This window comes from Glycine soja, chromosome 7 (assembly GCF_004193775.1).
Source record: "Glycine soja cultivar W05 chromosome 7, ASM419377v2, whole genome shotgun sequence".
Taxonomy (NCBI): domain Eukaryota; kingdom Viridiplantae; phylum Streptophyta; class Magnoliopsida; order Fabales; family Fabaceae; genus Glycine; species Glycine soja.
The window spans coordinates 43,609,421-43,636,536 of NC_041008.1; the positions used below are offsets into that span (position 1 = coordinate 43,609,421).

Consider the following 27,116-nt stretch of genomic DNA (forward strand, 5'->3'; position numbering starts at 1 on the left):
AGTGCACTGATCTTCCAAGGTCTTTGACACTTGCTTTGGGCCACGTTCATACGTCGTATGGAGTGTATGTAATGGGGGGTAGAGTGCACTGACCTTGTCGGATGGCCCAGACATGGGTGACAAGCGTGGTTAGAGAATCTAAGCATTTCTGAGGGGATGCTTAGGCGCTTTAATTGATCCATGGTCTTTGGCACTTACTTTTGGCTGTGTTCATAGCTCATACGACACATGAAATAGAGTAATTGTGGCAGAGTGTACTTTGTACTGAGGGGGCTTGTCACCTGGTAGGGAACTCCTTTGGGCTCCCAGGTTGATCACCTATGGGAGGGGGGAAGTTACGTGTACAACCGGGTGGTCTCGATGAACTTTTCATGGTTCCCTAAGTGAGAGTGTCATGTGGACACACTTAGGCTATTTCCTGAGATTTGGTTGTTGGTATGTACCACATTACATTTGAGAGTTGAGTCAGGTGCATGCATCATTCTGTGCAGTCTTGATTGGATCCGTGGATGGATGATGAGAAATTGTTGAATATGGATTATGAATAATTGTTGAATGTGAGTGTTGAATAATGAATGTTGTGTACGCTCATCATGTTTGCCTATGTTTCTTGCTAATTGTGGTTATTTGGATTTGGTATTGGTTCTTTTTATAATGAACTCACCCTTGCAATTTTGTATCGTGCGGTTGATACCTGTGATGATCACGAACATTGTTCGTGGGAGCAGAATGACAGCGGCAGGGTGTAGGGAGTAAGATTATGGTGAGGAGCTGCCGAGCTGACGTGACGACGTTGACATTATTTTGGGAGAGAGTTGTATTTTGTTTATCAACTCCTCCATAGTTGGATTATGAGTCATTTTGTTGAATCAAAGATGTAAACTTCAGATTTTACTTATATGTATAAACAAATTTAATTTTCCATCATATAGATGACGTGTACTAAGTGTTGTTCCTATATACACATATATATATTCACCTACATAAATGTGTATGTTTTAGCGAATGTATGTTGGGACAAATTTACTCCTATTTTCATAAGCAAAAAATTAAGGGAGTTTATGTTTTTATAAAAATTGAAATTATTGGGTATTAGAGTGTTGATATCGTAGCGACGAGGCGGGTCGTTATAGTTAGGGTTTAGGTTGTGGTTTAGGTGTAGGGTTAGGTTGTAATATATACATATGGTGGTATGTTTACTGAGGCTTGGGTTAGGGCTGAAGCTTGGGTTTAGTTTAGTTGGTTGGGAATTTTTTAGTTGATAGGGTTGAGCTTAGGGTTAGTGTACTGATTAGGATTTAGGTTAGGGGTTAGTTTATTGATTATGATTTAGCGTAGGGTTTAGTTTTTAGGGTTTAGCTTATGTAGTGCATAGGCGGTAATGTTTAGGGTTTAGATGTACTTATTATGGGTATACGATAAGGAAAGGAAAAAAATAAGTCATTTAATTTAATTTGGGTGTTTTTCAACCTCGACATTTTTTTAATGGAGTGTTTAGGGTAGTGTGATTAGGGTTTATAATATAGGGCTGACGACTTAGGGTTATGTAGGTTTATAAATATATGAATATTGAATTTGACAAAAAAAACATGTTCATCATGATTTGCAGATCATGGTTAGAACGAGAGGTTTACGTCGTTCATTAGGTAGGGGTATAGGCAGAGCCTGGGGTGGACTGGATGAGCATCATCCAGATGATGTTCCTCGACGAAGTAGGCCTACCGCATCCGTCCGCAGGCAACAGGTACGTGTTTCTGTTCCTGAGGAGGTTGCTGATATGACTAAGGATGTTCCTCAGATGACTGAGGATGTTCCTCTGATGATTACGGGCGTACCTGCAGCTGGTGTAGAGGGCTTAGTTGCTGATGATGTTGTTGTAGGATCAGTTGCTGATGATGCTGAGGGATTCCCAGGTGGGCCATGTGACCCATCAGTGCTGACTTCGTTTCCTGATCATGTTGCACACAACATATGGACTAGAGATGTATTATAATTTTTAAGTAAAGTTAATTGTTAATTATTTGTTATTGTTGAGTTATTTGTGATAATAAATTTTTGATATACTGTTATTCGGAATGATGTGTTCTTCAATTCAGGAACGTCCTGACATGAAGTTGGCCTCCCACGGTAGGAAGGTTGAGAAAATTGGGAGGCCAACACCTAAGATCGAAGGGCTAGTCGCTGCCACAGGATTAAGCCCTTTGATCGGGCGCTTAGTAGTAACCGGCGATCTGGGACTTATATCTGCACTTGTGGAGAGGTGACACAGGGAGACCAACAGCTTCCACCTTCTAATGGGACAGTTGACGATCACATTGAATGATGCGGCGTCACTCCTCCATCTGCCGATCACGGGCGCCTTGCACAGCTTCGAGCCTCTAGTTGTGGAGGAGGCGGTCGTATTGTTGATGAAGTTGCTCGAGGTCTCGGGTCAAGAGGCTAGAGCTGAGACTGCACAGGCATGTAGGGCATATGTACGCCTGTCATGGGTACGGGATATCTATCTGAGTAGATGCGAGGCCCGATGGTGGAGTCTACCAGATCATGCTTATCTCCTCCACTTGGTTGGTTGCACTCTTTTCGGTAACAAGAGTGCAACACATGTCCATGTAGTGCATCTGGAGGCTTTTCCAGGCCTGGGTGAGAGTGGAAGGTAAGCCTGGGGAGCTGCCGCACTGGTGCATATGTATGACCAATTAAATAAAGCTTCTCAGAGCAATAAACGATAGCTTGTTGGGTACATTACTTTATTATAGGTAAATTTTGTGTTTGTAATATGTTAAATTGGATTATGATGAAAATACGTTTTTTATGTGTATTTGACATTAATCTTATGGTCATTTGATGTTTCTAGTGCTGGATATATGTGCACTTTCCTAGTGTTCATGACTGTGTCACTGACGATGCGTACGATGAGACATCCCCACGTGCCTATCGGTGGCTTATGACGAAGGATTATATCAAGGGATTATGAGCACCGGCGTACCAAACATGTCTAGATGCTTTGACGATCACTGACGTGCACTGGATGCCCTATGGTGACCACCGAGGAGTTAAGGGGTTTGAGCTCATTTTGTGCTTCCAGGGCCAGGTTAGATGGGGTCTTATTGTGGTCACAGTTCGACTAGATAGGGTGATACGACAGTTCGGGTACGTTCAGACCATTCCTCCACCGCCTGTTAGTGCCTCCTTGTCATATGAGGATATCAATGACAAATGGATGCATTACGAGGACCATATAATAGATGGGGGTGAGATTTTTGTTGTGTCTGGGCAGGTATCAGCAGATTACATGGAGTGGTTCTTTCGGATATCTCATCCGTTCGTCACACCCACACAGGCAGGTGATGAGCCCAAACATCCACCTGCCCCACAGTGTGAGGAATACGTCGAGCCAGGTATCCTAGAGGTTCTAGTGGGAGCATATGTTGGACCATCATAGGCACTTGCAGTGGTGAGATTAGTTGCTTTAATGTTTTATTTTATAAATTGTGGTTTATTTTAAATGTTGTAATAAATGTGTTTTTATGAATGTCATAGGATGGTTGTGAAGGTTGTGAAACGATCGCAGAAAGGTTGGAGCGTGTGCTCAGCCTAAGGATGGTCACTAAAGGCACAGAGTTGCATGAGATCGTAGAAGATTGCCTCAGGATTGCTAAAGGGGTGACAGCTCAGATGAAAATGTTAGGGCGCGACGAAGACGACGCACAGATCATTGATAGATCATTTTATGTCTTGTATTTGACAACATTTTTGTATTTGTTACATTATTTTGGTTATAACTTTTATTGAAATTATTTGTTACGTTATTTTATTTTGTGTGCACTCTATATGACACACCTTCTAGAATTGATAAAATTAATAAATAATAATATGATGATCAAATTATCTTGAAAAGAAATATAAAAAATTTAACAAAAAATTATACAATAGAAATAAAAAAAAGGTGCATTATTCTAACTTGTAAGTAATTTAAGATTATAGTAATTTAAAATAAAAAATTACATATGTTTCATTGCAACTTTGAAAGAATTATAGTAATTATTATGTATTTGTGAATGCTAAAATTTAATATTGTCAACTAGTAAATTTACATATGTTTCAGTTGTAGTACAATACATATTTATTCATATTTCTGTTTTTGTGGTTCCTTCAGATGAAATTCGCGTTAAGTGTTAAACTATCCTTGAGATGAAATTGACTTTGTTAAGTAAATATTTAGAAAACACATTCTATTCCGCATTGAATCATGGGTAAAACAAATAGTGGAAATAATTATTGAATAGGTACTGAACAAATAGTGAACAACTTAGTTGAAAAACTAGTGAACAACTTATCGAATTCAAACATTACATTTACTTCAATATGCTAGAAAGAAATAAAATTTTCATGAAAAAATCGGAAATAAAACATGCATTCAATCTTGTAGCGACGTAGCCACGTCGTCTTCCATTTCCATAACCTATTTAGTAAAAACAACTAAAATTTCTATTGGCCCAAATTGTTTCCAATAGTTAGATTGTACTAAGACCTTCAACATGTCATCGTTAGTTTTCAGCTCAATAATTTCAAATTTGATAACTTTGTCTGAATACTCAAAATGACCTGGTTGTCAAAAAAACAATCGCCTTACCGTTTGTGATTCATGAATTCCATGAGGGGGAATCCCTTGAGGTGTAACTTGCTTTATCAAATCCTTTAGTTCATCAATGGTACATCCTGTAGGAATGTCAAATTTTTTTGGATTTTTTCCTATGAACGCGTAACCTACAAAGTTGTTTTGGCGTGAAATGTTCCACCTCCCGTTGTAATACAAAAGTGCATCATGAGTAGGGTCATAGTGCCTTCAAGTATGTTTAATATTCCATCTGGTGTTCTACCAGTGGTGCATAATAACTCAATCGAACCAACACATGAAAATTGATGATTACACATTAACATTGTGTTGACATCGTCTTCATTTTTCAATTGCATACATTGAAAGCGAATTTGGTTACCTGTATCCGTGAATGGCTGTCGGTGGTAAATTTCATCCAAAAATTGTTTGTCGGTTAGCTGAAGGGTATTGTGTATTCTGGTTTTTAGGGTTGCAAAATCACAAGTGTTTGGTACTCGAATGACTACTGGAGTGGAAGTTTGAAAGTAAACACCACTATCGTTGTGAATCATCGATTCATTTGGAAAAATGAAACCCAAACTGGAATTCACAATCGTCTGACTGCTAGTTTCTCCTAAAAATGCCATACTTTGTTGTAAGAATTGGGAGAAAACATCTGATTTTTTAGCGTGTTGTCGTGTCTCATATATATAGATGATTTTTAACAACACTGCTTCAGTTTTTTTTTTAAAAAATAGAGACGCGTGCAGATGTTTCGTGTTTGTGTTTCCAACTAGACCAATGTGGTGTAATGTCAAGCTGTCAATGTGTTGTCAAGTCATTCAATGTCGTGTCATGCTTAAACTTTAATATGCATGTACTTGACTATGTGTTGTCAATTCTGACAATGATGTATCATACATGCATAATTGATTTTAGTTGCACCAACTAATTTATTTCTTAATGCAACAATGACTTAATAATTAAGGATAAATGTCTAACAACAAATTATATTGCATAATGAATAAAAATAGATAAACAAGTGTCACAGTCCATAACAATGATGCATGTTCAGTCTTCATTTAGGTCGACATAGTCTCTTTTCAACACCTTTAAGCTACTGTACTGTTTTATTCTACTAATATATGGAGTTGGCCACTACTTTGCCTGAGGCAGACAATTCCTAGACCACAACAATGTGAGAGGCGATAAAGGACAACGGTCTTTCAAATAAACCTATTGTACGTGAGCAAACATTATTAACTCAAATGAACAGAAATGATTGCATAAATCTAAAAATGAGACTAACTATATTCAATGTACCTAAACAAAATTATTTCCAAACACGTGATCGACACATATCACGCGGTGCATAGAAGAATCTGGTGGTGGTTGACTTCTAGGAGGAAAAAATGTCATGCTTTGTTGTCGGGACAACGATACAAGGATTACATTATACCTTGATGCAATGACATATCCCATCTCCGTTATATCCATCCACTTGTCGACACTAACCTAAATTAAACAAACATACACATGTAAGTTATTTAAAGTTTGTTCTTAAAAAAAAAAAATAACATGAACAACATACCTTGGAAAACCCATCAATAAGTATGGACAGCCTTAATTCTTCAAATCTCTCTATGCCACCGAAGAGGTTGATGTAGTCATATGACCATTTGCCAAGTTCTTTAATAAATTCGTTGTGCACCAACGACCAAGAATCTTCGCCCATACCTAATAAACCGGCAATGGACTGATATCCATAGTTACCGTCCGCTTTCACATCCACAATGTAATGAATGAAACCCTGTATAAATGGCTCAAATTGATCCAACATAGGGATGATCCTTGTTGGCTTCGGTGGCTTTGGCGGGTCAGAAGATGATGCACTACGTTTCACTAAAGAGTTGCTGCTCTGAACAGAATGAAAAGCATCAACATACTCCCAATAAGACGGATCACGTTTTGTGGATCTTTGGCTTTTGTTCATCGATTTCTTCGGTGCACCTTTAGTGTTGACCTTTGACGGAGGAGGACACATAGAGTTTTGATCAGGGTATGCAATTTCTCGAAGGTTACTCTTGAGAGTAACTTTACCACCAGCATCAAGTTTCTCAAATCTTTTAGATATGGTCTCGATCTCTTCCTTGATGGTGACTTTGGCCTCACACAACCCTTGGTCTGAAAAACTAAGTCTCCTCCAAAACATATGGATTGAATTGAGTGGGATGCTGCCAACAACATACCTAGATAGCTCATATGCACAAGGAAGACCGTGCGTGCTTCTCATCACACAACCACAAGAAGAGGGATTGTTGCCAGCATAATGTACACGCTCAAACTCAGCAGCAATCTCATTTAAAGCGTACCTTGAAACCATTCCAAGAAGCCTCTTGTATAAGATTTTTTTAAATGCATGTCCAACCACATGTGTACTTGTTTCAAAGGATGCTTTAATTTGGGTGTGCTGCAACATGATCATGTTGTTCATGGCATCCCAAACACTACACAGGTCTCCAAGGCTATTATGTAACACTCTTTTTAAAGCCCAATGAGCAGATTCAACCCTTCATTTGAAATAGACAAAAAACAGTAAACATATACATCAATTAAATTCCATGAATTAATAAACATTACTATAAAAAATGAAAAATTTTAATACCTGCTTGTTGTTGTGTTGCCTAGGTGCATGATCTTATTCGTCCAGGCTGTAATAAATTTTTCCTTGTGTGTGATAATCCATGTTTCGTTAGCATAGTCAACGAACATTGGCCAAGGTGAACAAGCCATTTGAAACTTCTGAAGACACTCAGGGAACTCCTGTTCAGAAGGACAATCAACCAAAGTACCCCAGTTATCCATGACATACACTCAGGCATTTTTTTGACCGATTAAAGATTCGCATTTGGCCTTGACGTTCTTGTCGATGTGAAACCTGCACAACAAGTTTGTACACTTGGGGAATACAGTTTTCACTACATTCATCGATGCTAGGTCTCTGTTAGTAACAATAACTACAGGAAGGTGATCATGTCTTAAAAATAGACCTCGAAACCATTCCAAAGCCCATACGACATTATTAACACGTTCACCCTCCAGATATGCAAACCCTGCAGAGAATGTCATCCTCATTGGTGTCATCCCAACAAAGTCAAGTAGTGGGAGTTTGTACCTATTTGTTTTGTAGGTACTGTCTATGAAAAACACCAAATGACATGCATTGCATAACTTTACTGCATCTGGGTGACACCAAAGCAGATCACCTACCACAACTTCATCCTTTAATTTATGCCAATGAATGTATTGATCACATTCAAGAAGCTTCATTAGATGTTGCATTTCAGTATCACTTCCTTTAATGGAAGAATGATATGCACTTCTTGCATTGTAAATTTGTTTGATTGTGGTGCAATTGTTGACATTGTGCTCTTTCAACGTTAACAGGATGTTGGTTTCACCATCGACTTTGTCATATCAGCAATAATATTCTTCTCATCCTTAGTCAATCGCCCAATGTATGGATGTCCAACTAAGGACTTGGCCAATTCATGATTGTGAATCCCACAGATCAACTTCACCATCCAACATTTCCCTCCATGCACTGGTTTCCCACGAAGCTTGAAGGGACAACCACATTTCCTACTCCCAGTGTCTCTTCTAACAAATTCTTTCTTCCTATGCTTATACTGACCGCTCCTTTCACAACCAATTAACACAAATGAAGTTCTGCCTCTACTACCAGTATGTGTGTCAGACCCCATAATGATTGCAACAAATCCGTTTTCATGGGCAGCCGATCGAGCCCACAACAAAACATCATCTCAAGTACCAAAGACTTACAACGCAACCCCGACATATTAATTTTTATACAAAACATACATTCAACCAAATGACTCAACCTATATGAACATCACTACCTGAGAAGTATTAAAAGCATGCGAACAATCAACATGCAGTACATTCACACCACATTCTTGTTCATTTTTGTAATCCATATCAACTTCTTGAGACATCGTATTGTCATACGTCCATTGATTTTTGTCCATCTTAACGACAAATAAATAAATTATACATCATTAGCAAGTACATTCAAAATTTATAACTACATACGAATTACCATATTAGCAAAACTAAAAATAGACTAAATAATAACTACATACATATTAACAACTAATACAATTACATTCAAAATTTAAAACTAAATAATTGACTTAAACTAAATACAAATTTTGGACCTAAATAATTTCAATTTTGACTTATCATATATTAAATTTGTAATAACTAACTAATTTTAAATTTCTACAACAAATTACCCAATAAGTACTACAAAAACACAATAATAATAAATTTTACGAAACATCTAATTTCACAAAAAAAATGCTTCAAACAAATACAAATTTTGCACCCAAATTAACACTTAAAATATATAAAACTATAACTAACAACTAATAAAACATTTTACTACTACAACAAAAAACAATTATTATACCTAAATTATTTAATATTATACCTAATTAAAAAAATATTAAATACAATAATTTTAAATATTAATAATATTCATAAATATTTATTTTTTCACAAATTTAAAACAAAAACTAAAAAAAATTTAAGCTAACCTTCTTACGGAAGAAAGTCTTCCGTAAGCTTGTTACGGAAGAACTTCTGTAAGAAGCTTACGAAAGAACCTTCTTCTGTAAAAAGCTTATGGAAGAAGTTCTTTCGTAAGTTTTTTACGGAAGTCATTCTTTCGTAACAAGCATTTTCCAATTACGGAAGTTCTTCCGTAAAAAGCTTATGGAAGAACTTCTTCTGTATGAAGTTATTTACAGATCTACTACCAGTTACCCAGAAAAGCCAGAAAATGTGTAACTCCGCCGAGAAAAAACACCACCGCTACGAGTTTCACCTTCACCAAACCGCTACCTCTGTCAACACTTGCAAAAACAACCCCCAACAATAGCAACTGGACCACAGTGGAAAAAACACAGCTTCAAATGTAAAAGAAAATGCAAACCAGTGCCAATTTAAAGAAAAAACAGCCAGGGGCAGAGTTGCCATTTTTAAAAATTGTTGGGTGCACCAGCAATACTGCTAGGTGCACCTAGCAACACCCATTTTTCTTTTGGTAATATGAGCCAATTAATATCATAAGTGGACCTAGAATTTTTATAATATAATAAATGAATTATTTAAGAAGTGTTTATTTTTCTAGCCACTCATCTTTCTTTTCCAAACATCCTCTATGAGTTGGACTATCAAAGGTTGGTGCAAGCCTAGAGACATGTAAGCTCAGATAATGAGTTATTTTGCTAGTTTAGTTATGGAGTGTAAAGATTTGGTGGGGTTCTTGAAGTGACAAATATTTCACAAGAAAGGAGGGTTGAATTATGCTTTCACAAATTTTGAGTTCTTTTTTCAAAGTAAAGTTATTTCTTATATAAGTTATGAATGAACCAGTTTAGAATGAAGAATGAAATGAAGAACTATTCTGAACTCAGAACAGAAATGCAAGCAGTTCTACAAAAAGTTATTACACAATTAAGAGTTCTATTTAAAAGGAAATTGTTTTGTTTGAAAAGACTTTGTTCAAATGGTTCAATTTTAGATGTATTTGTGAAAGGTTTTATTGTCTTAAGGATTTAACAAAAACTAGTTAACACATCAATAGACAAAACCAATCCAAAGAAAGGAAAGAGACTAGTGCACAACAATTTAACTATAACCTTAGATTAATTTTATATTTATATGTTTAAATTATATATTATTAATAATAAAATATTTTGAATATAATATGATATTATGTTTATATTGATTATTTATTCTAAAACATACGTGGTAGTATATATTTTAATTTTAGTTTTATATTTTTTAAATTTAATATTTTAGTTTCTTGAGCCTTATTGGAGGAATGGAGTGAAAACCAAAGAATTGAGAATCCTAAGAGTGAGAAAAATATTGCGTGTGAGAGAGCCAATATTAAATGCCCATGTAGTTTAAATCTGGATCTTCTATTTTAATCTAAGTGTTGTTATTTAATCTTCTCATCTCTTATAATAAAACACTCATCTCACATCATATTTTCCTCTATATATATACCCCTAAACTTCTAAACTTCTACAACTTTCAAGTAGAAGCATTGAAGCCACCACTTTGACCGGTAAAGAAGGGAATCTAACAGCAAACAACAAAGTCAGAAAGAGAGACATTGATTAATTTTATTTGCTTGTGCAACAATTTATTTCCTTGCATTGATGATAGCCCTTATGTACTCAGGAATTTTCTGGTTTCCTTTATATCTTGCTTGTTCACGGTCAAAGGTTCAAAGCTGATTAACACCCTCAGAAAATGATCGCCTATCTCCCTTCACAACCTCAACTTTGATGGTGGTGGGTCTCCCTCATCATGATGAATATTGATGAAGATTTTTCCTTTTATAATGACCCAAATATGCCATAATTAAGTTTTGTGAGTGTTATACGTATAATTACAGATAATCTATTGTACATAACATGCATGCACGGTAAACATTGAATGGAAACACAAGTACGTGATGACACTTTGGGTGTTTCAATTCACATGTTATGGATATTTTGTTTTCTATCTCAAGATTGCATTATATACAACAGGATGGATGTAGTGTCAGGAAGCAATATAGGACATAATCACACAATGACACAAGCTTGAAACCTACTTTTCTCCTTAGGTACTTAAAGTATCACTATAGACCTTGTATGTACATTACACGTATACCATAACCAATCTAGGTTTTAAATATTGTAGTATGTGAACTGTGAAGTCCTTAAAAACCTTGATATTACAAAAAGAATTTGATTGCACTTGCACTTAATTATTCTCTTTTTGATATATTCAAAAATAAAATCACACCACTACAAAAACAATTTTAACATTGTTTTTTTTATGGGAGAAGTAATTTGCAATTTAAGGCATCTGTGAACCTATCATTTGTTTTTGATACAGGACTAAGAACCTATCATTTGTGCTTTCTTTTGCTGAATGTTTTTTGCTGAATGTTTTTTCCCCAGCTAAAATAAACCACAAATGATAGCTTCATAGTTAATGATGAACTTATCATTTGTGCTAGTTGTATATAAAATTATAAATATAAGGTTAAATCATTCTATAGGTTCTTAAATTATGACAATTTTTTATTAGTCATTGAATTTTTTTAATTGAATATTTGAACTTCTATTTGTTTTTTAATTGGGTCATTCTTTCACACTTTCGTTGTTTTGCTGTTAATTTTGCTAATGAAAAATTAACCATACAGACTTAATAATAAAAAATACAAATACAAATGCTATAAAAAAACAAATACAAATACAATATTTCTCTAGACTTTCTCACTATTCTTTTTCATGTCTATGTAGGCTATTTTTGAATTCAGTATTATCAATTCTACGGGTGGGTTTCATGTGCATTTAAAGCTCTAAACTTGAGTCTGTCATGGGTCAAACATGATTTTTGCATTAATCAAAATGTTTGGATTTGTATTGGAAACATGATTCTAAATTTTGGACTCAATAAGCAATTAAAAGTAACTTCTCCATCACCTTAAACTTGAGTCCCAAAATGTGTTCTAACTATACCCTTAATCCTATTGTCTTGATGAATAGCAAAGATCGAACGCATACCCAAAATCAATTTTGATTACAAGTTTCTAAATAATTTTGTGTGTCAAAATTAATTTTTTAATATTTTTTATCCAAACAAAAATCATGTTACAACTCATTCACATTTATTTAAAATCAATTTTTGAATATTTGTTATCCAAGCAAAAATCATGTTACAACTCATTCACATTTATTTAAAACCAATTTTTCCATATCACGATGATTCAAAATTAATTTAGAAATGCATATCCAACACACACATGCACTACATGTTTTTTGCAATGAGTATTCTGATTTCTCCTGCAAGTATTCTCACCTCTCTAACGACAAATAGACAAAATGATCTAATTAAAAAAACAAATAAAAGTTCAAAAAATCTTAATTAAAATAATAATTCAAAGACTAATAATAAAAAATTTCCAAATAATTCGAGAATGTCTACAGTAATTTAACCTAAATACAATTAATTAATTATGCAATGGCAGAGGAATACTTTGTTACTTATGCTGCACTAGCTTATTACTACGCTAACAAAAATAGTGGAAAAAAAGTCATTCTGGCCAGTAATTAAGTTCAGTTGTTCACATTTTTCTAATGAATGATTACATACATCCATGAAACTATTGGTAAATGAAGATACTTGTTATATATAAAAATAATGTATCCACATTGCAAATATGTTATCTAAAAGGGCCCGTCACCACATTGCAAATATTTAATCTAGGGAAAATCATGTGATCTATAAGAGTAGATTTTTCAATTTATTACCAATTTTTAAAGGTTATTAATCTTAAGGGGCCCTTCCATGAGATTGGCACAAAATAAAAAACTTTCCATAACCTAAAGTCACGAGCTTTTTCACATATGTAAAGTGAATGAAGACAACATAATTCTTTGTTAGGAAAAGAGCCATGCCTTCATTGTCCACATTTGCATGGCCCATTTGCCAAACCCCACCTGTTTTGACCAAATTCATTTTCCTTCTCCAGTTAAACTTTATACCCGACAGAAAAAACACTATATTTTGTTTGATAAATGTACAGTATTCTTGTCACTTGGAGGCAAACGCTACGCTTCTATGCTAGAATAGGACTACTTTATATATAGATTTAACTTGCCTGAAATAAAGAGATGTGTAAAATGAGAAAGTAAAAGTGCATTCATGATAGTCAATTTAAAGTAACTTAAATTTACAAAATAAGTTAATTATTGAAATTAATGTTAGATATTGTCTTATTTTCTCTTTTCATACATCTCATTAGAGTTACATGCACCTAAAGTAAAGTGTAATCACTGATTTACTCGTATGAAATTATAACAGCTGACATTAACATTAGCATTACTTGATGTCATCCATGATCACAACTACTATAGAACCTAAAACCCTGTTTAGCAGTTGATGACCAACCTCTGCTCTGCACAATCTCTTTGAAATTTGCACTTTATGGTCGTATGTAGACGAACCCAGTTGCCTTTCTTTTCTTGTACGTTGATACTAAAAATCTAATTGCCTTGGAATTTTGGGGATTCCACCTCACAAGTTATACTCTCTCTATACAGATCAAAACCTGTGGAGCTAAGACACAGGAAAACACCATTCAAATAAAAGTGAACTATATGTAGTCAACTCGTATTTTGAAAATTTTAATCTTATAAATAAAGATGAATTATCTCTAACCAGGTTGAAGAAATAAATTAAATTGAAATGTGTGCTGCAATAACAAAAATAAATTCAAGTGTGTTAAAATTACAATTTACTTTTGCTCAATGTTTATAACTTCCATACCCATATATGTGCAGTATATAGTCAAAGATATATAAGCCTGTGAAAAACAAACCAAAATAGGAGCAATATCTTTATACCGCTGTTGTAATCACAACATAAAATACTTGTTGAGTCGTCTTTCTTTCTTTGTTTCCCTTTTGTTTTTTAACTAAAAGTTCCAAGTATATAATTTTGTCTAAACATTTTACTTCATTTTCTCATACAGTCACCTTACCCTTTGAAAAAGAGTATGTCTTAACTTTCTTTTTCCAGTCCTTTTTTTTCTGTCTTTATGTTAAGTAAATGGACACTTTACAAGAAGTGTAAAGAGAACACAAAATTTTCATTCTGTGTAGAATTATGATTTCAGATACTATGAATGAAAGTGCAGCATAATTTACATGATCATTTTGACGTTAGATACACACAATAATTACTCAAGAGCTCACTCTTTAATTTCTCTCAAGGTATTAAATATATGTATGCACATGAGTGAACTTGTATAGCAGCATATATCACCCGTGCTCCCAGTAGATGTAAGGAAGATCCCTCTTCCTCCTTCTCCCCTCTCTCTATCTCTTTCTCTGGTCCATAGTTGTTTCCCAAGTAAAAAAGGGGCTCTGAAATCTGCATCCAAACTACAAAGTCTGCACCACATTTTATCTGCCTCAAAGCACCAACCCCTATGCATATATTATTGACTCACACCTCACATTGACCATCCTCATTTTCAGAGCTCAGATATCAAGGTCACACCACATTCAATTAAAAAACAGACAAATCCCCACACAAACACAACCATTGAATGAAAAGTGTGACAAAACGGGGGAAAAAAGGAAGCTGCATCAGATCTTTCTGTTGCCTTTCTTTCTCTTTCAGGTTTTGTTTAGTTACCCCTTTTGAATCAGATCCTAAAGAGAAGCTCGTTTGACTTTTGTTCTCTATTCACTTTTGAGAATGTTACTGTTTATCATCCATTATTCAAGATCTGTGCTTTGAGACCAAAATGAGGCTGATGAGTTTGGCTTGTTTCTTTGTCCTATTGTTGGTTCTATTGCTGTTACAATTACAAAGTTTCTCTTCTACTACTACTGTTACTACTAATGAGTCAGCAAAATTTCAAAACTTTGAAAGTGGGTCTATGCCAAAGCCTAGTTCTTTTCCAGAAGCCAAACAAGGTTTTAGACAGAATTCAGGTGAAGGTGGTAGTGAAGCAGTTTTTGGTGAAGAGAAAAGAAAAATCTACACAGGTCCTAATCCCTTGCATAACAGATAAGTGACCATTCGTTCAGAGCTTTTGGCCTTTTCTTCTTTGTTCCAAGCTCTCTTATGTACATATTTTTCTTCTTTTCCCACTTTTTCTTGAGTTTTTTTTCAAATGTTCTTAGAATTTGTGGTTGATTTTTGATAAACCAGTTTCTTCCGGTGCTGTCCATAAGAATGTAGCCTTTAGTTACTAGTAACATCTAAATATTATAGAAAACAATTTTGACTTCTGAACAATTGGTTTAGGTTTTTCTTTTCCATATCAATAAAGAGGAATAGATATGATAGAACTGAAGAGACCTTGTTGTACTGACTGCTCAAAAGTAAAATCTATAATCAAAATTTCTTAGGCCCCGTTAGAAGCGATTCCTTTTTTTTTAGTTTTAAATTTGAATTTCCAGTTTCAGTTTTTTAAAAATTATTGCAAATTAAAATATGTTAAAACTTAATATATGTTTAAAAATACGATTAAAAAGATTAATAAATATTTATAAATATATGTTGGGTACAGTATAAAGTATATAGAAAATTCTATTTTAATAAAAAGTAAATAAATTTATAAATATTTTATTAATTATATTTTTTTATTAACTATTTGAGTAATATAAGAGTCACTTATCAATCTATGAATGCATGTGTATGTAAAGAGATCAAAAGTAAAACAGAAAACAAAGAGCATGTTCTAATTTTCTGCATAATTTTCAGTACCAATGATGCCAATCAACACCAATGCTACAATACAAAATAACACCAAAATTGCCTTATATCAGTGTAACTTCTCAGCATATGAATCATTTGTTGCTAATTAGCCTCCATGAATACACATTAAAAAGCTTGCCACCTCACATTCCAAAAGATCTCAATTGATGAGGTATCAAATGTTACATATTACTTTTAAATGCACCTAATTCACAATCACAATTCAAATGACTAAGTCTTCACAAATTGTAGATTAGGCCATGTCCACCACACTCTGCTTATGCATATGCTTGCCCACAAATTCGTATTTGCTGGCCTCCCTAAATGCATAGCCACTGAGAGTCTTCCTAAAGAGCCCATACTCATTTGTTATCAAGTATCCAACTATCCTTCTTCAGCCTTCAAATTCGATCTTGTTTACATAAAACTGCACATGCAGAAACATGTTCCAGCACTTAACAAATTGTCATTTATATGCTGAAAATCCTGCATCAGTGGATATCATTATCAAAATGAAATATGCAAGAGGTAGATAAATATGCTGAAAATTTTCCTTTAAAGGTAGATAAATATGCAAGGGGTAGATAAAAAAAACTTTGAAGATAAATCACATAAAAACTAGTGAGTGCATATCAGTATCATTATCATAATGAAAAATAATGGAAAGAATCTATAACATGCCAATTGTTTGATACAAGGGCACCACCAACAGAACTTGGAAACCCAACAATGGCAGTGACCACCGTACCAGAGGGAGACAGAGAGCAGCGGGGAGGTAAGGATGGGGGAGCGGAACATATCGTGGAGTAGGGAGAGAAGTAAAACGAGCACTATAAACCTTAAACCTATTTTGATTGTTTATAAAATGTGGTGAAAACTATTTTAAAAATAAGTAAAAATTCAATTCACAACCATTTTAGCCAAATACATTTGCATTTCAAAATCTAAATTAGAAACTCGCTGTGCATTTAAATATGGAAGTTAGATTTGTGCAAAATTTTACACCGTTCTGAGGGTGCTAGAGATTACAATTATTTTTATTTATTTAACAGATAATCTAATGAAAGGAAAGCTTCCAGGAAAAGGCTCCTCTAAATTACAGCTTGCGCTTTAGAGTTAAGAGAACGTTTTTTTGTAGAGGACAGAAATTATAATGAAAGCAATAATTCTAGGTATGGAAACAAATGTTAGTGATTTTATTATAGAAAAATGTTTTAATAATCTTGATGAAAGTAAAAAATAAATAAACATTTTTAGATTAAATGCCAAAATGGATTAAATTATAAAAAAATTAAATCAAAAATGAATATTTATGAACATTATGGATATAATTTGAAATTGGATGCAATCATCTTAACCGTTTATTAGATTACTGATCTAGATTTTTTTGTTTATTTAAAATTATCACCCATTTAGTTTTAATAAAAAAATGCAATTAGAAAAAGAAAAAAAGCAATTTAGGTATTGCACTTCATGTTGGTAGTCATCACAAACGTTCGTCATCATTGTGTGGTGGTTTTGTTCTTCGTTGACTCCGATGAGCCACCACCGAACCTTCTCCTCGGACCTCACCCAGCATGAGTTCACCTTGCTTGTCCCCTCCGTGATGGAACAACGTACTTCATCAAGAGATGCATTGTTAAAGACTGTTTTCTCATTGGTCATCTCCGGTTCCTTGCCCTCACTAGTACCGAGACACCACTACTAAAAAAATTACTTTTTTACAACACACATTCTAAGACAGTTATAGGTAACCGTCTTAGAATGTCACCCAGTGATAATTTTGTAATTAAGGAGAATGAATTTTTTTTATGACACACATTCTAAGATGGTTTTTCGGAACCGCCTTAGAATGTACTATGATGTAATTAGGGAGAACGAAAACGATGACAGTTTTATATGTAAAAATGTCGTTGTTTTTGTTCCCCTAATTATAGAATTGCCACTGTCTCGTGTACTTTGAAATCCCTTTCATTTCTCCCTCCTCTCTCTCGCGCTTCCTTTGGCTCTTTGCCTTAGTCACCAGCTCAGGGCCGCTCAAGGACCACAAAGTTAAGATCCCAAGCTTCCATGGATTGAGGTTAGTAAAACGCACTGCGTGACAAAACTTCACTTTCAATTATGAGTTTCCATTCTTTCCTTCTATTTTGCGTATGTGTGCGTTTTGTGAATTTTTGCACTATTAGAAGGTTGCGAACATAGGCGAAGGAACATATGGTGTTGTTTACAAGGGTCGCGACCACATCTCCAACGAGACCATCACATTGAAGAAGATTCGCAGGGGCTATTATCCTAACACAAATGTTTCAGGTTCGCGCTTTCGCCCTAAGATTATAATTCCTCTTCACCTATTCTTTTTTTATTTTTATTGAAAAAAATGGGGTTTCCGTGAGGGTGAGTTACTCTTTTGGGTTCTTTCGTTTATTTTTTGTGAGATAACAAAAATATCCTTTTTTTTGTTTTTTATTTCTTAGGGTTTTGTGTTTTGCGTTTTTTTTTTTTGGGGGGGGGGGGGTTGGTTTGGGATTTCTTAGATTTTGAGAGTGTTCGTATTTTGGTGTGGGGAGAAGTGGTTTCATCATTGTCGAAAAATCCAACAGCAGTGGAGGCAAGGGCCATGTTCAAGAAATTCATCCGCAAATTCGAGGAAGCGTATCAGAAACATAACTCATTTGTCGTAGCTAACCGACAATTACAAGACGAGTCTTGTTCTTTGTTTTTACCCTTTTCATTGAGTTTTTTTGTTAGCCACACATATTATTTGTAGTCTGACTTTGGTGATTCTTCATTTTTTTCTTCATATAATTCATCTTTCCCATGCATGCCCTCTTTCTTTCACACAATTTTTTAGAGAAATTAAAATAATACGCTCTCTGTTTAACATTACATAAAAGAGAAAGGATGACTGGGAATATGACTGTAGTGTGTGGTAATTTTTTTTTCACTTTTGCAGACTGACACAACTTCTATCTTATTAGAAGCTATTGGGTACATTAGATTCCTTCAGAGTCAAATTGAGGTAATTAATGTTTATTCTCCTCTGTCAATTTTTGCAAACAACCACAAGTTAAAAGTCCATAATTTCATGTTGTTCTAATCCTTTTGCTTCCACTTTATTAGTTTTTGAATTAACAATAAATTAGTCATTGATGAACTGAGACGGATCGAAGGTGGGTATTTCCTTCTAAAAGCACCTCCATAAGCTTGCTAATGAATTTTATATTTAAATTTATGTTGTTGTCTAGAGAAGATTTGAGAGGAAATATTTTGCAATATAATTTGTGGTTTTTAATGTAGTACTAACAAAAAAATGGTTGCAATGGATTTCTATAAAGTGAGAATAGTTGTAGAGATGATGGTAAGGGTGAAGTTAGATTGTTTGTGTCAATTGGTTGAGTCATGTAAATGCTCTCTTTTAGCTTGAAGCATGGACAAAAGCATAGGCTCACCCTAACCTTGTTCTTAATTTTGTTTTTGCAAATATAGTTCTTGTTGATAGATACAAATGTTAAATGATTAATGTTGGTTGCATCACCTTGAAGGGTGTATGTGTAGTGAAGCCATTATATTTAATGTTGAACCAAAGCTCCGACCAAGCTAACCAGTGAGTCACCTTAGGTACGTTTCTAAAAACTTATTAATGGCCTCCATTTGGCCTGTCTATTAGCGAGTGATAGTCTGAGCTGAACTCTAGCTTGGTAACAACTTTTTGGTGTCCAACCTTGTTTCTACTTCTCTCTTCTTTGTTTCTAAAATTCCTCTCTAAGAAGCAGTGTTAGTGTTTCTAGTTTAAAATGCAATAAGCTACCTCTCAGATTGATTTAAGTTTTTTTCTCCTTCAGACAGAGTTTGACTTAGGAAATATTGATCAAACTTCCCTTTTGTGTTGCCAAAAATGTATTTTCTTCATTAGTTGTCTTACAATTTATGTGGAGCCTTATGCCTCAAGCCAATAGATTTCCTCATTAGTTGATTTATTGTTGTTGTGTTTTTTTCTTTCTTACATAATAGAATCTAAAACTCACAAAACTAGAATGTAAGAAATAAAACCCAACCTTTACGAACCTTGAGTCAAGCATTCTTTAAACCCTATGAAGGAAGTTTCAGGTTTTATAACCCCTATACCCTAATCTAGTTCTTTAATTATGATAAGTCCTTATTAACAAAGAGAATGGAGCATCCTTGAAATTGATATCGCCAATCAATTTGGTTCTTAATTATGAAAAATGATAGTTAATTCCTAACTTTGATAACCATCACTCAATTTAGTTTATATCATTGACATCATCAATCAATTTGGTTCCTAACATTATTAACAAAGAGAATTTAGTCCTTGACTATAGTTGAAGTCACGAACTAAATATTCCTTTTCGTAATATCAAGGACTAAGCTGGAGTGTTAGTCGCTTAAGTATACTAACTAATCATCATCACCATATTATATTATTCAAGATGCAAAGAGATTGACTTTATGTCTAAAACTTGGTACCAAAAGCCAATGCAAATTGAGGTATGTGCTTGCTTTTTTTTTACCATATTCTCTCTTACTGATTTTCTCCTTAATTAACCAACTTGTATGTGCTTACAAATGATTGGCCTCACCAAGCCAACCCTTGGTACCGCATTTGTTCAAGGCCTTGACATAAGTGTAAGAATTAATGTCTCATGTGAGAGACATGTGACTTATGTAGGGACTAATAAGTAAATAATTAACGATTAAGGGCTAAATTATAATTGGGCTTAATAGGAGAAGTTTTTAGAACTAACTGCTACTTGATGGGAGTAGTGGTTATAAAAGGGGCTTAATACCCACTAACGTGAAATAAGGTCCCCTTCCTAACCAGAAAGTGTTTTCTCTCACCCATAGTCATCACGAACGGAGAGAGGCAAAAAAGAAAGGTCTAAGGAAGGGAAATCTTATTTCTCCCCTCTTTCAAGGAAATCAAAGTGCACCAGTGAGAAGTCTTCCTATGGAGAAAAGTACACATCATTATCTATTGTTGTTTATTGATTATTTGTGAGAACCATAGGTTTCAAGATCTTGTTGTTTCCTATCATTGATAGTCTAGGAAACCCCTCAAGAATTTTTACAATAAGAACTCATATGGATGTAATATATACTTGCGTGGGTTTATGCCCACAGCATGAGTAAGCTGGAATTTCCTATAATTTATATGGTTTTTTTAAGGTAATATTAAGTTAAATTCATAACAGTTGAGAAATTTAATATATATTTTTTCTTATAGTATTTTAGCTTGATGTGGGAATCTTTATTAGGAAGAGAGCACCTACTCTTTTACAGAAAACTTAAAAATCTTAAAGGTTCAGCCTTAACACAAGTAAGTGTATTTGAGATTATGACTAGGAAAATGTTGCATCATAGTGGGAGCAAAGAGAAAAATAGATCAGTGACCACTCTTTTACCTATTTAAATTTTTACTCTTCAATGACAAAAGCATTAGATAGTTAAAACTTGGAAGTTTAACCATTCTTCAGTAATATATAAGAGGACACAAGTGTGTTAAATACCATGAGGAGGACTATGACTTTGTCAATATTAAAGGAAATTAAACATCCTATCCAAGTTATCAAACTAAATTGTCCACTTTCCCTCTCAATTATGTATGGCGTATTTTCCTTTTAAGAGGGTATATATCTTTAGTTCACATGGCTGCTGCGTAGATACAAATTGAACCAATTTCTCTCGACATTTATTTAGCTGACCAGACAAGACTTCCAACTAGTTATGTAAAAATAAAATAAAATTTAACTTCCAACTCAAATGCTCTAATCATTTATTTAAATAAGTAATTATGTAAAAATAAATGGTACATAAGTATTTATGTAAATTGTGTACCCAAAATTTTATCTTTTTTACCAACTGATGTACTATAATCTATAAATTAGTAAGCTACAGGTGTTTCATTGAATTCATTTATGTACCTGAGTTCATACTGTAGTAGGACTTTAATTTTTTAATAGAGTTAAAAAGTTTTTATATTTGGTAAGCTTTTGGCCATGTTTTTTTTTATTATTATATAGTTTGAAATGAGTTATTGAGGAATATGAATGTATGTAGAGAGCAAACTCAAGAATAATAATATAATTTTTTTTCGTGTAAAATAAAGCTAACCCTCAATTGATAGATGCTTGGAAAATACTATTTCCAATGTGTTTGATCTATAGCCCAGATTCGCGTTTAAATGGAAATCAAGTTCAATATAAAACAATTTGCAGGAAGTTGGAGTCATAGAGATAGACTAACTAATAATGGACCTTAAATGAATAGAGTCAAAATTGGTATGTATCTGGGGGAGTCAGAGTAACATATTGAACGAGGAATAAGTTGTTGAGATTAATTTTATTAAATGTGTCTTGTTACCTGTTAGTCGATGAATATGACTAACTTTTGTGTAAGAAATCTTTGCAAATTGTATCTAACTCCTCCCATTTATGGTTATTTTGTAGTGTTGTAATTACTTTTTGTTAAATATAGGCAATAAGTACTTAGTACTCCCATTTTGTGCATTTAATAATCATTCCCTTTCAATTTCAGGTTAATTAGGCAAGTTTGTGAAGTGCTGATTTTGATCGGCTCGCTAAGCCAATCTGCCGGCTTTGCGAGCCATCCACTGCGTGCAACACTTTTGTGGCTGAGCGCGAGGAAGAATCTGGAAGAAGGATGAGTTGTACATGCACGCTAAGCGAGAGCTCATCCTGCTAAGTGCACTGCTTACATCCATCCGCTAAGCGAGAAGATGCGCGCTAAGCCGAAATTCACTTATGTGCACTAAGCGAGCCAGAGTTGCGCTAAGCGTGAGAGCACCAACAAGACCACCTATTTAAGCTTGAAATCAGAAATGGAGAGGGAGTTTGGTCTTTTCCTTGAGCTTCTGCATTTTTAGAGATTTAGAGAGAGAGAGAGAGGTCCAAGTTCTAGAGAGTTTTGAGAGTTTTTGCTGTGCGAAGATTGGAAGAGAACTGAGCTTGAAGAGGATGCCATACTGAGAGCATGAGATGAGTCTGTGAGTGATTGTGAGGTTCTAGAGGTGGAGGAGACTTCCCCACTACTTGTATTTCTTCAATCTTTCATTTTTCTCTTCTCTTTGTTGTAAAGGAAGCTTCCCAGATATGGAGAGCAAAATCCTCTGTTGGTTCTTCCTTGTAGGTACTTGATGTAAATACCTTTATATCTATTTAATGATGTTTTATGTGTTCTTTGTGCTATCAGTATGTCATTTAAGTATGCTTTTGCCTTGATCATGTAGATGCATGCTTTGTTAGGATCATTCAACAGTGGGAACTGGTCTGATTCTTAGAACTTGATAGGACAGGGCTAGTTTATCGTATTATCACGAGGGATCGGGGTACAGTAACCTAGTTGTTTGTATGTTTGTCTTAATGCGGTTTTGGTCAAGTTTAGTCCAACAAGAGAGATCTGAGGATGATGCTTGATCAGGATTAGGCTAGACTATCACGAGGGATTGGGGTTTAGCATTTCAGGAGATACCATATAACACATGAGCATTGTTAAGTAGAGAACATCCTTATAACATCAGGCACATAATAGGAAGACCAATGCGTTGTCTACTTGTCTTTACACATCTCATGTACCACTGTGTGTACCACTGTGTGTTTTCTGTGCAGGATTCCTTTGAGGAGCAGGCCACACAGGGATCCTCCGTCCCCCATGGACGTCAGGATGTTCTCGCCGCTGCTATTGGACGTCCAGAGCACCCTGGACGTGTCCGTGCTGTTGGAGCCGGTGTCACCATCAAGCAATACTTTGGATCGACTCCACGGACGTCCCGAAGCGCTTCCTCCCTGCCTCCTGACGAATTGCAGCAGCTGACCCAGCAAATCAGGGACCAGCTAGAGGAGTCCATCACAGAGAAAGTGACGAGGCAGGTCATGGCATCCTTCAGCCACATGCAGTCCTAGCTTCAGTTGCAGATGCAATCTCAGGGACTTGCAGTGCCTCCTGAGCCTCTGGTTGGTCCCTCTGGTCCTCGAGTGAGCACAAAGGGGAGTTGTGTTGATCCCTCAGAAAACGATCCTGAGACCGGTGACTCTGACAGGTGGAGCTTGTACATAGAAGCAAATCCTGCCCGCCTAGTTGCCATGGGGAGAGTTTATGAGGGATCCACTGTTGTTCATAACACTCCTTTGTTGCCTGGCCAAGTAAAGGTGAGTATGGAGGAGGTTAGAGATGCAGATGCTCCAGTTCTTGTACCCACTGATGAGGTTTCCTTAGTGGGGCAGGCACTTCACACTTGCTTGGCCGACACATCTGGTCAAGTCTTTATCACAGCAGGTACTTATTGTCCTTACTATATGTTTCTTCTTTTTAAATTAATTCATTAAGTGTGCCTCAAATTAGGCTATTTAACTTTGTTTCATGAACAGGTAGTTGTGTCTCTGGCAAAACCACCTCCAAAGCCCGATCCGGAGGTCGATGATCTGCTTTATCTGATGACATTGACCATCCCAGAGCTTTTCTTGAGGCCTTATCAGGTTAGATGGGATGCCACCATGTTCGGGGTCTTTAATCCAGATTTCCCCCTCTACATAAAGCACGAAGACCTCTCTGAAATTGCACACAGTGGTCAATGTCTCAGCATATCAGTGTTACAGTTGTGGATTCTGTAAGTCATTTTATATTACTTTAATTACCTAAGTTATTGCTTTCAATTCATAAATATTTAACCTTGACTTAACATAAACAGGCATCTCACTGAAACATGTATGCGAGTGGGGAATTCTGATATCTATGGATTCCTCGAGCCGCAATCCATTCAGAGGTCTGGGCAATCGCAGTTTGAGTCTGAAAGTTACATAAAGAGTTGGATGCATAGTTCACAACACGATGTCTATCTTGGAGCCTACCTAAATGGGTAAGTCACAAAATAACTAAATTTAATTAATGTTTACTAATGTACTAACCCATTTTAGGTTCCACTGCAGTGGACACTGGCCGATGGTGGTCATCCTGCCCAAGGAACACCTAGTTGTCTGGTTTTGTTCATTGCATAACAGGCCAGACAACTACCTTAAGGGGATTATCAATAGGTTAGTGTTCTTTTCAATACATTTGCATTGTAATACCTAAACGTACAACACCAGTTGTTAATTGTTACTCATCGAAAACAGTGCTTTAAAAGGTCTTGATGATGCTCCACAGCCTAAATCAAAGGCTTCTGCTAGGTGGATTGTCGTCAAGGTACGTCATTTACATAAAACTTCCACTTATATATATTTCTTGATGTGTCTGTACACTAGTTGTTTAATTAATATCCAAATTTCATTATGTATTTAGTGTAATAGACAAAAAGGAAGTATTGAGTGCGGCTACTATGTGATGCACTGGATGTCCACCATCATTTTAGGAACTTTTAGGAATAATTGGAAAGCGGTAAGTTTATTTCAAACAAAATCGATTTATTTATAATTTGTATTACATTATTAACTTATTATGATTTATTTCATCATGCAGAATTTTAACGATCCTAGACCATTAGAGCCAGAGAGATTAAAGACATTGCGGATCCAGTGGGCACAGTTTTATCTCCGAGTTAGAGATCAGGCCTAGGATTTAGGGACAATGGTTTTTTCCTTAGTTTACTTTGGTTTAACATTTTTGACATTTTCTATGTAATATGAACATTAAATTCATTTGATGATTGTTCTTTATGATAAATCAATTATTTGATGTTTATTATCATTAAAACTGCTTGAAAGCAGAATAAAATGTTTATTTGTTGTGAATTGGGCTTGAAATTGCATTTGACAGGTACAATTTTGGGTTTACTGTAAAAACAAAAGGTATATATAAACAAAATACTTGAAAACAACATCGATTATTAACAAAAACCGGTGTTAATAAGATAAACAACATCGGTTATTTACAAAAACCGATGTCGACATGAACCTTAACATCGGTTGTAATGGACAACCAATGTTAACTTTTGTATATTAACATCAGTTATTTGTGTATAACCGATGTCAGCGTTTGTATTTTAACATCGGTCATCTGTAGATAACCGATGTCAACTCTTGTACATTAGCATCGGTTAGTTATAAATAACCGATGTGAACATTTGAATATTAACATCGGTTATCTACACATAACCGATGTTATACACAAAGAACTACACCAAATAAGTGTATGCATCATCAACGTTGACATCGGTTTTCTAGCAAAACCGATGTTAATGAAATATATTAACATCGGTTATCGTAAGAAATCGATGTCAACGTTCATCATGCGTACACTTTTTTTGCTGTTGTTCATTGTGTTTAACATCGGGTATTTAGAGAACCGATGTTGTCATATATATGTTAACATCGGTTTTAGAACCGATGTAGAATGTTCTAAATAACCGATGTTGAAAGTGTATTTTCTAATAGTGCACATGGTTGGAGCATTCTCGTAAAACAGCGTGACCCTGACTTGTCTCCCTATGATTTTACATAGTGAGAGTGACCTAACTTACTAGTGTGTGGTTTGTCTTGTCATGTACTCCTAGGCGCCCGACGAGGTTTTTCACTGACATGATACCACATTGCATATAGAATTGAGTGCTAGTGTATATGCTGCATAACGCTTGTGTATTGATCGATATTGATTGACTTGGTGATATTGTGTTTTGATCCTTAAGTACGTGAATGTTGTGAAAATGAATGAGACGTGATATATTGTGATGTGATGTTGGGTGACAAAGTGGTGAAATGATGTGAGCTATGTTTAAGTAAGTTTTATTTTGTTTATATGATATTTATACCTACATGTTGTCTTGTTTTTCTCTATTAGTTAGAAATGTGATAACTCACTCCCCGTGTGTTATTTATGTTTGGATCCTGCGATGATCTTGAACTTTGTGTTCGTGGGAGCAGATGGTTAGGTGGATGACTATAAAGAACCTTATGCTAGAGGATATGAGAACATAATGCTCTGATAAGATGTGACATTCGGGTATAGATTTCTATATTAATTGTAGGAAGTCTTGGACGACCTTCTTTTGAGTCGAGATGATTTATTATTTATTTGGACAAGTTTTATTATGATATTAGAAAAGTGAATGTGAGTCTTTTACCCTTTTGAAAGTCTTGTATTTAAATGTGTTTTAAAAACTTTTAATTAATTATGATTTCTTATT

The 27,116-nt window shown here is 35.0% G+C and overlaps 1 protein-coding gene and 1 long non-coding RNA gene across 2 annotated transcripts; one reads left to right on the forward strand and one right to left on the reverse strand.

Annotated features, from left to right (window-relative positions):
* Window positions 1-1,612: 1,612 nt before the first annotated feature.
* LOC114420728 lies at window positions 1,613-2,264 on the forward strand. The gene is made up of 2 exons (XM_028386545.1): window positions 1,613-1,984; window positions 2,097-2,264. The coding sequence occupies exons 1-2, from the start codon at window positions 1,613-1,615 to the stop codon at window positions 2,262-2,264; spliced, it is 540 nt and encodes a 179-aa protein (XP_028242346.1).
* Window positions 2,265-16,028: 13,764 nt separating this feature from the next.
* On the reverse strand, window positions 16,029-16,827 carry LOC114417772. Its single transcript, XR_003667912.1, has 2 exons — window positions 16,710-16,827; window positions 16,029-16,447 (listed from the first exon to the last, which is right to left on the reverse strand). It is a non-coding gene; the product is annotated as an uncharacterized LOC114417772 (long non-coding RNA).
* Window positions 16,828-27,116: the final 10,289 nt, after the last annotated feature.